General features: G+C 48.7%; 1 protein-coding gene across 1 annotated transcript; it reads right to left on the bottom strand.

The window, feature by feature from the left end:
* Window positions 1-9,359: 9,359 nt before the first annotated feature.
* Window positions 9,360-15,045, bottom strand: LOC125510324 (protein ROLLING AND ERECT LEAF 2-like). Its single transcript, XM_048675479.1, has 4 exons — window positions 12,570-15,045; window positions 12,329-12,474; window positions 11,531-11,754; window positions 9,360-10,959 (listed from the first exon to the last, which is right to left on the bottom strand). Exons 1-4 carry the CDS (start codon window positions 14,299-14,301, stop codon window positions 10,203-10,205), a joined length of 2,859 nt encoding a protein of 952 aa, XP_048531436.1. The 5' UTR covers window positions 14,302-15,045; the 3' UTR covers window positions 9,360-10,202.
* Between the last annotated feature and the right edge of the window lie 333 nt (window positions 15,046-15,378).

The following is a 15,378-nucleotide window of genomic DNA, read 5'->3' as shown; positions in this document are numbered from 1 at the left end:
TTGCTACTGTACATATTGCGAGAAGGAATCATGAACATGAAGTTACAATTCCTATATCCACTTCATTTGCTCTGATGCATATAGCCAATATAAATGTAACACATTGCTTGCTCTGTCATGTTTATGCATTCACATGCTCTTGCTTTCCATATTGACATGATTGCATACATGTAGGAGGAGTCTATGCATATTACATGTCTTTCCAAGACTTTACTTGTTATTCTCTATATCTCTATCTAAAGCTTTGACGTATGTTGTCATCAATTAGCAAAAGGGGGAGATTGAAAGCACAAGTGCTCCCTGGGTGGTTTTGGTAATTAATGTCAAACATATCTCTTATTGGACTAATGTTTTTATCTAGTATATTTTAGATAAGTTCAACAGTTGGAGTGGCGTGTACAAAAGGATGTGGAACCCCTTCAAGATGCTAAGGACAAAGAACTGGCTCAAACTCAAAAGCTCGAGGCTCTACATTTTCAGTTTAGTGATCCAAGATCACATTGAGTCCTTAGAAAAGCCAATACTATTAAAAAAGGATGAGGTGTTGTTTAATGGCTTGCTTGCTCAAAATGCTTAGTGATATGCTCCAAAGCCCTCAACCACTTTCTCATATCCACATATGTCCCAAACCAAAAGTCAAACTCGGCCCCATCGATTTGATCCATCCGGCGCCATCGAGTTCACTTGACATAGCCACTGCCAGAAACCCTAATCAGTTCGGTCTCGCCAATGGGATCTCGGTCTCACCGAGATGGGATTGCAAACTCTCTGATGCCTATTGCAATATTTCAGTCCCACCGAGATGAGCAACCGGTCCCACCGAGTTTGCCTGACCAACTCTCTGTTTTGCTTATTACCAAAATCGGTCTCACCGAGTTTGTGTAATCGGTCAAACCGAGATGAGGTTTTACCCTAACCCTAGCACATCAGTCCCACCGAGTTGATCATATCGGTCCCACCAAAATGCCTAACGGTCACACTTTGAACTAAATCGGTCTGGCCGAGTTTCATTATTCGGTCCCACCGAGTTTTGTGATTTGTGTGTAACGGTTAGATTTTATGTGGAGGCTATATATACCCCTCCAACCACTCTTCATTCATGGAGAGAGCCATCAGAACATGCCTACACTTCCAACATTCATTTTCTGAGAAAGAACCACCTAATCATGTGTTGAAACCAAGATATTCCATTTCAACCATATGAATCTTGATCTCTAGCCTTCTCCAAGTTGCTTTCCACTCAAATCTTCTTTCCACAAAATCCAAATCAGTGAGAGAGGGGTGAGTGTTGGGGAGATTATCATTTGAAGCACAAGAGAAAGGAGTTCATCATCAACACACCACGTATTACCTTTTGAAGAGTGGTGTCCCCTAGATTGGTTTGGTGTCACTTGGAAGGCTCCGTCGGGATTGTGGAGTTGAACCAAGGAGTTTATACGGGCAAGGAGATCGCCTACTTTGTGAAGATCTACCCTAGTGAGGCAAGTTCTTCGTGGACGATGGCCATGGTGGGATAGACAAAGTTGCTTGTTCGTGGACCCTTCATGGGTGGAGCCCTCCGTGGACTCGCGCAACTGTTATCCTCCATGGACAATCGCCTCCCCTGCTGCCACCGTAACCACACCACCCCCGCAGGAGAAACCCTAACCCTAGCACAGGAAGTTGATCACCAGGCGGTCGCCTCCCTATCGCCTTAGTTTTCTGCTACGTGGTGGACCCTCAATAGACTCAATTTCTTTATCCGATGTAATATGTACAATTCGAAAGGGGCCTCAACACTTCTTTGGAACCCCTTCTTTTTTAATGAATTATGATCATTGAAATGAGGTGTATATCTCGTCACAAAAAGGAAAAAAAGAAATGAGGAGTACATCATGCACCATGAGCGTCAGTTAATTACCATCTCTTCCAAGCAGCCTCACTGAACCAACCAGTAAACCTGTCGCTCGCTTTTGTTGGTTCGTTGGCTGCCGACACAGGCAGCTAGATATACCAACGTCGTGGTCGTACACAAGTGCTGCAGACCAGTACGCACGCACTATGTGCGTCAAGTCAGATCAGTCACGAGCAAGTTTGCATGCATGCATGCAAGCCCGGTGCACAGCCGGCCGCGTACTCTACACACGCGTCGTGACTACTAGCTGTGCCCATACCGGCCGTGGCCACTAGCGCAATCTTGTACTCTACACACCAGTACACGTGCGCGTGCGCACCACACGTACACACCAGTTGCCGGCTGGCGTGCGTACGGCGTACCTCTCGGCTCGTCCGTTCGTACGCACGACGCAGTACGATTTCACAATCACGACGGGGTATCCAGCACGTACGTACTGCCACACTAGCACCAAGGGACTTTCGGCAGGAATCTTTGCGTGCGGAACTACTCTGCATATACGACATTCACTGGTACGTACGGTGGGTAATCAAATGGTTGTGCGGTGCAGCACTCTGCATGCATGGATGCATGCGACATTCACCACGTGACGTGCCAGGTGCCACCGGCCAAGGCCGGCCCTGCATGCATGCATGCTACGCGGCAGGTCTGTGCGAGATGGATGCAGCCGTGCACGGGATGTCGTCGCCAATGCGGTGGAAAAGGTTCAAATCTGCAAGCAGCCGGGCCGGGCGTGCTGCCGCTGCCTGCCGTGTAGGCCAGAAGAAAATAGGAACTGTGGCCTGAGGGCTCACCAGAGCGCGAGAACGGCCGAGCCTCGACGCTGGTGGTAATTAAACTGACTGACCTGGGTGTATGCATGGCCCTGGAGATCGTGCGTGGCAAGTGATTGACCAAGCCCTTTGATTGAATCCTGCATTGCTCGCAGATGTCCGCTGCTCTCGCCCAGAGAATGCTTGTCTCGTCTCTCCAAGACGCAGAGCATGGCCGTATCCATTTGGAGCGGGGGGCGTACACCGGCCCATCTTCTTGCCTCGCCATGCCAACACAAATCCGCGCCATTTCTTTTGAGTTTCACCGCCGTACATCAAGTCTGGTCTACTTCTGCGATTTGAAAACAGTGGCGACCAGCCGTGTCCTACTTCTGCTCTCTCTCTCTCTCTCTGCGCGATCCCGACCAAGTGTGAAGTGTCCAGAAGCTACATGTAACACTGCACTCGCCACTGTTTTCTGATTTGGGCTGGGCTGAACCTGCACCACACGGCTCTCTAGCCTGACGTGCCATTGCAGATTAGCCCTGGTTTATAAGTCCTACGACTTTTTTAGTCTCAACTTATAAGTTTCAAGTCCCTAAAAAGTTGAGTTAAATACACCACATGTGCACTAATTTGTCCGATGCGATCAGTTTGGTGCCTAAACTTGAAAAATACACAAAAATGATGACGTAACTTGTTTAGGCGTTCAAATACGGTGCCTCTGGGCGTATGCCGTCGTATCAAGTGCCCGGGTGGCATGCCAGCGTGTCGTTGGTCCACATATCAGTTGTTGCGGGCGCGTTGTGAGTTGTGTGTAGTTTTTTTTTATTTTTACATAAACAAAAATGCCTATGAACTTTAGTTAATTCTTGGAAAAAATCGTTACGGACACTGGACACTGCATGCACACTGTTTTTTCTACGGGACGCGCTTGTACGGTGCCTCTGGGCCGTCGTATCAAGTGCCCGGGTGGCATGCCAGCGTGTCGCTGGTCCACATATCTGTTGTTGCGGGTGCGTTGTGAGTTGAGTTGTGTGTAGTTTTTTATTTTTACAGAAACAGAAATGCCTATGAATTTTAGTTAATTCTTGGAAAAAAATCGTTACGGACACTGCACACTGCATGCACACTGTTTTTTCTACGGGACGCGCCTGTACGGTGCCTCTGGGCGTATGCCGTCGTATCAAGTACCCGGGTGGCATGTCAGCGTGTCACTGGTCCACATATCAGTTGTTGCGGGCGCGTTGTGAGTTGTGTGTAGTTTTTTATTTTTATAGAAACAGAAATGCCTATGAACTTTAGTTAATTCTTGGAAAAAATAGTTACGAACACTGGACACTGCATGCACACTGTTTTTCTACGGGACGCGCTTGTATGGTGCCTCTGGGCGTATGCCGTCGTATCAAGTGCCCGGGTGGCATGCCAGCGTGTCGCTGGTCCACATATCAGTTGTTGCGGGCGTGTTGTGAGTTGTGTGTAGTTTTTTATTTTTACAGGAACAGAAATGCCTATGAACTTTAGTTAATTCTTGGAAAAAATCGTTACGGACACTGGACACTGCATGCACACTGTTTTTTCTACGGGACGCGCCTGTACGGTGCCTCTGGACGTATGCCGTCGTATCAAGTGCCTGGGTGGCATGCCAGCGTGTCGCTGGTCCACATATCAGTTGTTGCGGGCGCGTTGTGAGTTGTGTGTAGTTTTTTATTTTTACAAAAACAGAAATGCCTATGAACTTTAATTAATTCTTGGAAAAAATCGTTACGGACACTGGACCCTGCATGCACACTGTTTTTTCTACGGGACGTACGGTGCCTCTAGGCGTATGCGTCGTATCAAGTGCCCGGGTGGAACTTTAGTTAATTCTTGGAAAAAATCGAAACATAAACACAAGTTAGCATGAAGGGAATTCGACCCACGGACCTGCTGGTTGCCTATCAAACAGGCGCACCAAGAGGCCACACTTTGGTTTACGTTTAAATGTTAGCTAGCAACTTATATGCATGATTCCATGTATCGCTTTGCCCATGTTTTCTACAGTTTTTTTGAAGTACTGCTTCGGGGTTTTTTGAGCAAATTTTCTGTTTAATTTTCATGATACATAAATTTTCCCATATGAAAAAATAAAATAATTATCAATATGCAATTATTGTTTATTTTACATCTTTATTCTATTTTCATTATTGTGTACAATAATTATCAACATGTATTAAATATTATTGTGTGACAATAATAATTTCTAGAACTGTACTAACATATTAAGCGGGTTTGTAGAAATTTAAGAATAATATTACACAATATTATTTTAATATGCATTCAACAATTTCAAGAAACATGGTGAGCATTTTCTAAAATAATATGAAAATGAAAAATGAATGTGAACGTGAACGTTTTTTTCAGAAAATGCTCACTGTGTTTTTAATATAAGTTCAACTTTTTAATTCCACATCAATTTTAGAAAAAAAATCATTTTTATCTCTTCAAAGTACACAGTGATGGAAATAGAATAGAGATATAAAATAAAAAAAGTTCATATTAATAATTGTTTTATTTTTTCATATGGAAAAAATTATGTATCATGAAAACTAAATAGAAACTTCACTTGAAGAAAAATAAGATAGTAACTTGAAAATAAATAGAAATAAAATTACTTCAGTAGAAGCATGTGCAGAGCGGTACGTGCAATCATCTATATAAATTGTTGGCTGATAATTAAGAGTAAACCAGACCGTGGCCGCCTGGTCCGCTCGATTGTCAGGCGACGAGGATGTTCCATGTTCGAATTCCCCACACGCTCGCTTTCTGATATTTTTTATGAGTATTAATTAAAATCAAGGGGTATTTTTACGAGAATTAATTAAAATCTGAGGGCATTCTTGTAAAAAACAGAACGCGTCGCGCCTGCAACCACTGACATGTGGCCTGGCAACACGCTGGCATGCCACGCGGTCACTCGATACGGCAGCATACGTCCAGAGGCACCGTATTTGAACACCCAGACAAGTCACGACACCATTTTTATGTATTTTTTAAGTTTAGACACTAAACTGACCAAGCCGGACAAGTTAGGGCACATGTAGTGTATTTAACTCTAAAAAATTTCTATCTGTTTGGTTCCTGAGACTTATAGGTCTCTAGAAGACCATATTACAACTGTAAGTCCCTTCTTGAGAGTCTTATTTCATAAGTCTCAAATGCTCACTTTAAGTCCCTATAAGTCCCTCCTGTTTGATTTAGATGGGACTTATAGGGACTTTTTTAAGTCCTTAAACCAATAAGTCTCTGAAAACAAACACCCTCTTAAACCAATAAATTCCTGGAAACAAACACCCTCTAAACGCATACATACCTACTCCGGCCTGAATGCGCACGACCGCGGACCAAAACTCTGTTTAATTAGATCGATCGGCAGCACGTACGGAGAGCAACACGAAAGAAGAAACCCCAACCACACCGAGCTGCCTGCTGCCTGCTGCTACAACTACAAGGACCTGAGTAGCTATGGATAGATCCCCACGTACGCACGCACGGGAGAAAAGCTGGTGAATAATTAAGCTATAAGCTTTCGACAACATGTAATGGGATGATGCGGGCCTAAAAGCGCATGAACCGGACGTGCCATCTACCCGCAGCGACACAACGTACGTGGACCAAAAACCATCCACATGACCTGCAGATAGATCCGCACCAGACAACGTTCGATTCGCTCGAAACAATTGGATTTCCTTGTGTAGCTAGCCTGCCTCGGCAACGCGTTGAGCACACGTCTCGTTACACATATATTCTCTCGCGATCGAGTAGAGACAGGCAGGTGATGTGCGGAACATCGTCATCAGCAACAAAAGGAAAAAAAAATCTAGCTAACTCAGCACACGTTCCTTTTCCTGCGTGTCACATTTCTACTGCCACTTGACGTTCGACTACGACTACGTGTCTCTGTCATTGCCATGTCAGCAACATCCAGCTCATTACTCACCCCCAACGTAAGACCACACACACCAGCAGATGGTAGAAAATCACCGACCTGTTTTGTCCCATTAATTGACAAAAGGCAGGCATGTAAAAAAAAAGTATACGAGAAACAAACTTTCCAACCATCGAAAAGCGGATGAAATGGCTTGTTCCGAATAAAGCAGTGCATTATAAGCCGGCGGCCGCTCTCAATCCATCCAAAAGGGGTTAAATGGACCTAAAGTGGTGGATTATAAACCAGCAGCCAGCAGCAGCTTGTCGAGTTTTCTAAGGCCCAGTGGATGGAGCAGATGAACCACTAGGAAGCAGAAATCGGAAAAAACATGGCGTCGTCGTTCCCCCTTGTTGCCTTGCCAACCCGAAAGAGAAAGGAAAGGGTAGAAAGGAAGCCGTAGATTCGATTTTCGTGCCCTGTCCGTGCGTCTGTCTCCTCCATGCATCAACCTGGCTAGGTTAGCCAGCTTAGCTCAGCTACTCTCGGACATAAACATCAGATCACGGCGCCCTAACCTGTCACTTCCGGTCCATTAGTGCAAGCTACATCTCACCCATGATGTAAAAGGCCTCGTCTTCTCACCATGATGTCTAGATGCCATCCAATTTTAACGATCTACCATTGCCTGACCAGTTCGTAGCAATGTGATGTTGATTCAGTATATGTTTATTTTTTCAGGAAACTAAGTTCGTTCTCGAGTATGTTTCCTTTAGTACGACTCCCTTTGTTCATTAATGTAAGGCGTTTTGGCAGTTCAATACACCAGTAAACAGAGGTACTCCCTCTGTAAATTAATATAAGAGCGTTTAGATTACTAGTTTAGTGATCTAAACACTCGTATATTAGTTTACAGAGGGAGTACTACTTAAGTGGTTATGTTTCTGGAAATGCAATGCTTTCCCTCACCTACTGGGCTTGCATCTGATGATGTAGTACTCCATTTGATACCCCGGCCAACAGCAAGATGCCTCAAACGCCACTGCTTAATACGGTATCCAAGGTGACATTTCCCTCTTATTTACTGCTCTTTCTTAATGTGCGTATTGAGGTAGTAGTTCCACCAGACCCATTAAAACTTTTCGCCGTGTAACCGTAATAATAGATAAAAGTTCGGTTCGTTTCCAGTGTGGATCGATTATCGCCAAGTTAACAATGTATGACCAGTGCATCATCATCATGATTCAAAATGTGCGGCCCTTTTATATTCTAGGCAAAAGAAGATATTACTAGTAGTGGTGACTCTGGAAATGGATGCTTTCTTTCCCGTCGCCTGCTGCTGGGCCAACGGCAAGGTGCCTGAAAGGCTTAAACGCAGTAGTATATAATGTGGCATTTCCCTCCAGCTTAATTATTAGTGCTCTTTTGGGAGGTGCTAATTGGGAGGGATAGTCCCACCAGATCCACCAGAAAACTTTTGGGTGAGTAACAGTTTTGTAATGGCGGCGCTCATTGGTTTTGTTTCCAGTGGCAACTTAACAAATGCATGATCATTCCATCACAGCACTATATGGATCAGTGCATCATCAGTTCATCACGATGCAATAATGTACTGTTAGGAATATTTTCTATTTTTTTTGTTTTATTCACTGAGGACCACATGCTTGGTGGTGCATGCAACTACCCAAGAGCTGTCTTGTGCCCGTCCTACCTTTCATCCCTGGTATAGTAAAAGCAGAAGAAAAGAGAAAGGTGGCGGTGAACGGTGAGTGAGGAGCCCATCAGGATCCGCCATGCATGCATGTGCCCAAGGACACCAAATACCTTTGGAAGATTGTACGTACGTGCTAAATGGACTGTGTGCTCTACTGTAAAGCATCGCGTAGCCGCGTACATTTCGGAAGATTACTTGGTACTAGTTGCACTGTTACAGGCACGACCGTATCATCACAACAGTCAACAAAAGCGTTGGATCACGCGGCTCGAAACAAAGCAGCCTCGTGACCGGTACCGTATACGTTGGGCGGCAAAGCAGAGGCCGATTTGTGTGGACCTGCCGAAGACGGGCCCGCGTGATCGATCGACGGCCAGGGCCCGGCGACTTGTTTCATTTCCGGCCGAATTCTGGACTACCGGGGGGGAGGATCAATGACCTGGATCACATGTGGCAAGGGCCCCCTCGCTCTTCAATCATCTGTCACAAATGACCTGTAAGTGAGTGAGTGCGTTTCATCTGGTGTGATGGGTGGGAAAGTGTGCATGTTCCACAGCCCATAAAAGGACAATAATCCACTCCACTCTTGTGACTTGTCCCTCCTCTGCTGCCTACTCGTACCAAGTGTTTGCATAGGTGACAAGGCTTGCAAGTGAACTTGCCAAATGGCATGGGGCCGATGCACGGTTTTGCCAAAATGGTATTTTTGGCGTGCATGATAGTAAAAAGATTTTCAGGCGATCAATGGTGCTTGCTTATGCATGCATGCATGTATGCTGGACCAGTGATCGGGTGCTGGCAGTAGGCTGCTACAGGTACACACCCGTTGCGTGAAAATGAATCGTGGAGTCGGCCATGTTCAGCAGCAGTAGCCAGTGTACGATACCCAGTGTGAGAGACTGACACGATCGGTCAAGCTGCACACTGTGATGTAGTAATACTACTAGCTTGTGCTACCAGACCTCTAGGGGATGTCAGGATGGATAGACAGATAGATTAGTCAGTAGAGGCTCACTGATCAGCTTCAGCAAATCCAGATCCAGAAGACACGGCACACCCGGCCCAGCTCGGCGAAAATATGACACACACAGAGAAAACAACAGGCTAAGTTCAGTTAACCAGCAGCTGTACACAAAACAAACAACCAACCAACGGCACCAATTCAATCATATCTTCTTCTATACGAATAAACACAACAAGAACAAACGACCCAAAAAATTCCGGTGACCGACAGCCAGGGCGATTAGTTACCCATCTACTATATCCTACGGTCGATCAAGCCCGCCGATCGGCCTCTGGGTCAAGTACCCTATAATACTACAACTGAAAGAGTCGCTCCCCCGGCGATGCCGCCACCGTCAGGCTCCCCATATGTGACCATGCCCCATTGTATCCCTCGGTGCGTCAGGGACCGCCATGTCCGCAACACGTCTGTACACCGACGATTCAGCAGGATGCAGCTCTTCTACCAGCAGTTCTGAAGCCTGGCAGCATGACCATCGATTTCTTCTTTTTACGCGATGCGGTGTATGGAAACCCCTCACGCAGCTCGGCGCCGTGAAGCCCCATTGCTTAGCTCAAGGATTGGCTGCCATTGCTGCTGTGCTGCTGAGATGCACAGGTAGCCGAGTGCCTCATCTTGATTCACACCACAGTTTCCTTGCTCCTTCTCCGGTATGGCCTGAACAGATGGCCGGCCATCCAATCCTCAACGCCTATTATTCTCAATTCAACAAGGTGAGGTATCATCATGTCTGAGCCTGCCTCGGACCTGCTCGGCATCAAAGGATGGAGAGTGCATCAGCTGAAAGCCTGCCACCAAAATCGAGCCACGGCCATGCACACTACAGTTCCGATCTGAATCACCAGGGTCAGTTTTCTTTGCACTGACATAGGCCTGTGTCCAATTGTAGCAGCAAACACAGACCATGCAAGCTACGGAACACTACTGCCACTCTCTCCGGCGACTCGAGCTTTCTCCTCCTCAGCGCGAAGGTTGAGCTCCTTATAAGTATTCGAGGAAGCAGCAGTGAAGGTCTCCATCGCTTCAAAAATATTCCTCAGGCTCGACTGCAGACTGCTATTTTCGGCTTGGGGGCCTGCGCCATGTAGCACCTGCGCGGACAAGGACACGCCTGTCTGATCAGAAACCAGGACAAGCTTCTTGTTCTTTGCTTCCAGAGCCTTGCGCATTGCCTGCTCATCCTTTTCCATCACTCTCAGGCCCCTGTCCATACCTTTGTTAGCCATCATACCCTGCCTTTGCTGTGACCTGTGCTTCTCCCAGAGGTGGAGAACGTTGGACGCAAAGGCTTGCATTGCCTTGACGACGTCCTTCTCGGATATCCTCGCCACACCGGCTGCCCAGCTATTACATATCACAAAGATGGGCGGTGCACCTAACCGGCCAGGAGAAAATGGAGGGACACCGTCATCCGTTTCCTCGGGCACATACTCAACTCCTTTCCGCAGCCAGTCATTTAACGTAGTAACATAGTTCTTTTGAGCGTTAACCCATCCGGCAAAACAGGTAGTCCAGTCCAATAGCTGAAGCTCTAGATGCTTGATCAAGTCCATGTGATCTTCACCAAACCTTGCACCATCTATCATGGAGTCTATGTTTTTAGCTTGGGATATGGCATGCAGCTGGATCTGATGGCATTCTAACATAACGTCCCACATCCGCATCAGCCTGGATAAAAGTATTTCATACAATCAGTTCCAATATCACAGACCAACATGTGTGTAAATAAAAACTATAAAGAAAGATGCATAGGTGCTAACTGAACAACACACCACCATAGATGTCAACAGTCAACTAAATCTTGCAATGCATTACATGGACAAAAAGCTGTGAACAAATGACTGAATCCTGATGCATGAAAAAATAAATAAACAAACATATAACCTGATAAGAACATGCAATGGAAAAGACTGTCCTGTTTGAGAAAAGATATAATACTACAAGGATTGACACAACAAAAGCATTTTAGTTACTGAAACCTTGTGCTACATACTTTTTCTAACTGCTCATTGCTCACTGTTAATTGCGTGCCTTACTATCACCTCACTTGCATTAACAATATTGCAAGGTAGTGCAGAGAAAGGATTTATAAATCTACTAATTTGCATATGTGAAAACATTCAAGGTAACATAAACATGTAGCTAGACATTCCAGATGTGATATTCTAACATGTAAAAGAAGGAGGAAACAGATAGGGGTATGTGCAGGTTACTGCTGTTTTAAGGGAGAGCTGCATACCCTTGAATGAGCTCACATGTTTGTGGCCATAACTCATCATCCCTTAGCTTACTGATCTTGCCTGAGATAGTGTTCACAACCTGAATAGCTATGCTTATCCTTGTTGATAACTTCCTTATTTCCTTCTCAGTGGCTATGATCTTTTCAGTTTCTGCACCTTTTTCATCTAACATTTGCAGGTCCTGGCGTTTCCTGTCGTACTTAAGCCTTTCCTCCTCTTCAGCCTGTAATGCACCCGAAGAAACTGAGTCCAGTGAATCTAATATTGGATCAATGGGTGCAGAATGATAAGAAAAACATTTGACCCATATGCATCACAAAAGAAAGCATTGTGTGCATGACAGAGCGGGGGACTAGAAGCAATGCGGCCAAAGTTTCGAAACGTAGATACCATCAAACAAAAAGAAAAAAAACAATTTTTTAGAGGCCACCCCCACGTCATTTCAATAAGCATCAAAGAACCAACCATTTATTTATACATCGAAGAACAAAATAGTATTAAAGTGGACCTCATTCATAGCATATTTATTGATTTATTAAAAAGTAACAGTTAAGTACATGATGCGTAATTTTAGCCGCAATAACTAAATACGTGCTACCCCTTACAAAATAAGATGGAAACTTCTAATTATAATCAGCCAGTAGCATAGACAATAGACAAATCCGAAACTTTCACATACTGTACTTGGACTCTGTAGTCTAAATTTTCACACTGGGAATCACATTGCCAAAAAAAAGTAGCCTCACGACTCACAATGTTCCTGAGAAATTCAAATATGTAAAAGGAGAATTCTATACCTTAACTTCCTGAAGAAGCTTCCTTTCCCACATGTATAGTTTTTGCAGCGTCGAGGAAAGGTTGCCACATCCCATCGCCTTGTCCTCTTCAAACCGCAGGAACTCCTCCTCCATTGTCGGAATCCCACAAAACATCATCGCAGATACTGGATTGGCAATTGGGTAAAACTTAGCAAACATGTTTAGAAACTACAAAAGAACAAGACACCGTTTGACAGCAGAGGTGAGACAATTCACCAACCTTTGAAACCAGAACCTTTCTGGTAGTAAGGCATCTTGCCAACCTCAAGCATCTTGGACACCTCGCCGGCTGAACTGGAGGCACGCTCGAACTGAGCCTTGATCTCGAGCACCACCTCATTGTCATCAACATACGTCTTCTCTGAACCTGTGGGCGGCAGGCCAGCAACATGTTGACGTGCCTGTTCTCCGACAACACTCTTCTCCACTACATGAACATCATCCAAGCTGCTCCCACTACTACTTGGCACCGACGACTTGGAGTCACGGGGCAGTTCATCCCCAGTACTGCTCCGACCTTCCTCCTTTGCCGCCTTCCCTTTCCCAGTGTGCCCATTCAACGGGTGCTTGTCATCGCCATAAGCTTCCTTGACTACCTCCATGTCCTCATCCTCCAAATCGGGGATGCCCTCCTCCTCGCGCACATCTTTGGAACTCCTGCTGGGAGTGTATGGCGCTGGAGCAGCAGTTGGCTGGTCATAGTAGCTCCCATAGGTCTCAAATGGGTTCAAGAAATCCCAAGTAGACACACTCGGCGGAGATGGAGGCGGTGGTGGCACAGCTTCCTCGCGGGAGGAGGATGGCATATCTGCCGGAGGTGGAGCAGCAGCACCGCCGTAGTAACCACCATAGGCATACTGGTTATAGGAACTCTGCGGCGGGGAGGCATACCCATTGTACCCGCGCGGGGGTGGCTGCGCGCCGCCGTCACCATAATAGTGGACTCTGGCATCACTGGCCTGAGGGCGTTGCTCGTATGCTGCGGACGGCGGAGGGGGCTGTCCCCGCGCATAGCTGGTATTGAAGAAGGTCTGAACCGTAGCATCACTGGCCTCCGGCCGTTGCTCAAAAGATACGGACGGCGGCGGGGACTGGCCGCGCGCATAGCTGATGTTGAAGAAGGTCTGGACGGTGGCGTCGGTGGCCTCTGGGCGGTGCTGGTGTGAAACGGACGGCGGTGGGGGCTGGCTGCGGGCATAGTTCATGTTGAAGAAGCTCTGGCCATAGCCACCAATGCCGCCGTAGCCAGGTGGGTCATATCCACCACTGCTAGGTGGCGGTGGTCCCATGCTGCTGTATCCCTGTCCATTGCCTCCGGCGCCCCCCATGCCACCATAGCCCGGGTCATAGCCGCCGGGCCCTCCCATGCTGCCGTAGTCAGGTGGAGCGGGGTATCCACCATACCCGTACCCCGGAGGAGCACCATACGACGGCGGCGGGCCGTACGCGGAGGAGCCATACGGCGGCGGCCTCTGGCCCGGGTCCCCGGCGGAGCGAACGATCTCGGGCCGGCGCTGGCCCGGGTCGGCCTCGTCGTCGGAGTGGAACTTGATGTGGCCGTCCTCGGAATCGGAGTCCCCGTCGGAGTGGAAGTGGATGTGCTCGTCATCGGGGTTGATGCGGACCTGCTTGGCGGCGGGCGGCGGCGCCTGGCCGTTGGAGGAGGAGGCGATTGCGGGGTTGTTGGCGGGCGAGGCGGCGGGCAGGCCGTCCCCCTTGCGGTTGCCGGGGGGCAGGTGGAGCGTGGGCTCGGGCGGCGGCGGGGGCAGCGTCTGGACGCCGCGGACGAAGTCGTGCAGCGCGACGCCGACCCTGCCGAGCGAGTCGGCGTAGGCGCGGTGCGCGTCGGCGAGCGTGTAGCGGTGGCGGATGGCGAGCGCCAGCAGCTCGGAGCGCTCCCGGCAGTGCCTCACCGCCTTCTCCTCCTCCAGCTTGGACTGGCCGCACCCCATCGGCGCGGCGCGGAGCAGAGGAGCCTCGAAAGCTGAAGTCTTTTTATTCCCCTTGGGTCAGAGGCTGCGCGGCGGCCGCATGTCGGCGGCGAATCTAGCGGCGCGGGGAGCGGGGCGGGGGAGCGGGGCAGATCTGGGCTGGAGAGGCGAGCAGGGGGAGGTGGAGGAGGAGGGGACGGTGTGGAGGGGACTGGAGGCGAGGCCGGGAATCTTGGCCTTTTTGCTGGCGCGGGCGCGCGTGCCAGCGGGGGGCGGCTCGTCGCGACGCGGCCTGAGCCTGAGCCTGAGCCTGCACCTCGTGGCAGCAGCGGTGAAAAACCCAAGCGGATGGAGCAGGGCGGCCGAGGCGGGCGCGCCCGACCGAGCAACGGCGGCGCGGGAGGCGGCCGAGGCAGGGGAGAAAGGAAAGTGGAGTGGAGGACGGAAGGGTGGAGGCTACTGTATCAGTGGAGTCGGGGGGCTATGGTTGTGGGATGGCAGGAGCGGAGCACGAGGCGGCATCGGGGGATGGAGAGAGGGAGGGAGGCTGGGCTTGCTCTTTCGGTGGTGCGGCGGTTTTACCCAAGCCCAACGCGCACACACACGCGCAAAGACAGGGGAAAAAAGATGAAATTTCGACGACGACGGTGAGGACTGGGGAGGGAGGAGAGAGCGCCGCGGTGGTGGAGGTGGTGGTGGGGCTATGGGCGGGGGGACATCCGTACATTGACGCCTGTCGCCGGCGTGGAGGACGGAGGGAGGGGGGCTGGATTTATTTGGGTGGGGGTGCCCTCGCCCGCTCCTCCTCCCCCGCTCTTTATAATCTCTCTATCTCTCTATTGTTTGCCAGGTACGTAATTAGCTCCAAAGTTTGTTTGTTTGGGCGGCGGCGGCGGCGACGTGGCATGTCACCGGCGAGTTTGCGAGGCTGACCCTTGGTGGCTTGCGCTTTCAGTTTTTTTCGGCGCGGCTGTTTGCGCACGGGTGAGGGGTGGAGTTTTGTACTGGCGCAGTTGAGTGCCGTGCCGTGCCATGGGTACTCGCGGACGTTTCTTTTTTCTTTTCTTTTTAGGATCGGCTTGGGACGTTTCCAGTTCT

This window comes from Triticum urartu, chromosome 5 (genome assembly GCF_003073215.2).
Source record: "Triticum urartu cultivar G1812 chromosome 5, Tu2.1, whole genome shotgun sequence".
In the NCBI taxonomy this organism is placed as follows: Eukaryota; Viridiplantae; Streptophyta; class Magnoliopsida; order Poales; family Poaceae; genus Triticum; species Triticum urartu.
The sequence above is the reverse complement of the archived record's forward strand: the minus strand, read 5'-3'. Positions and strand labels throughout refer to the sequence as shown.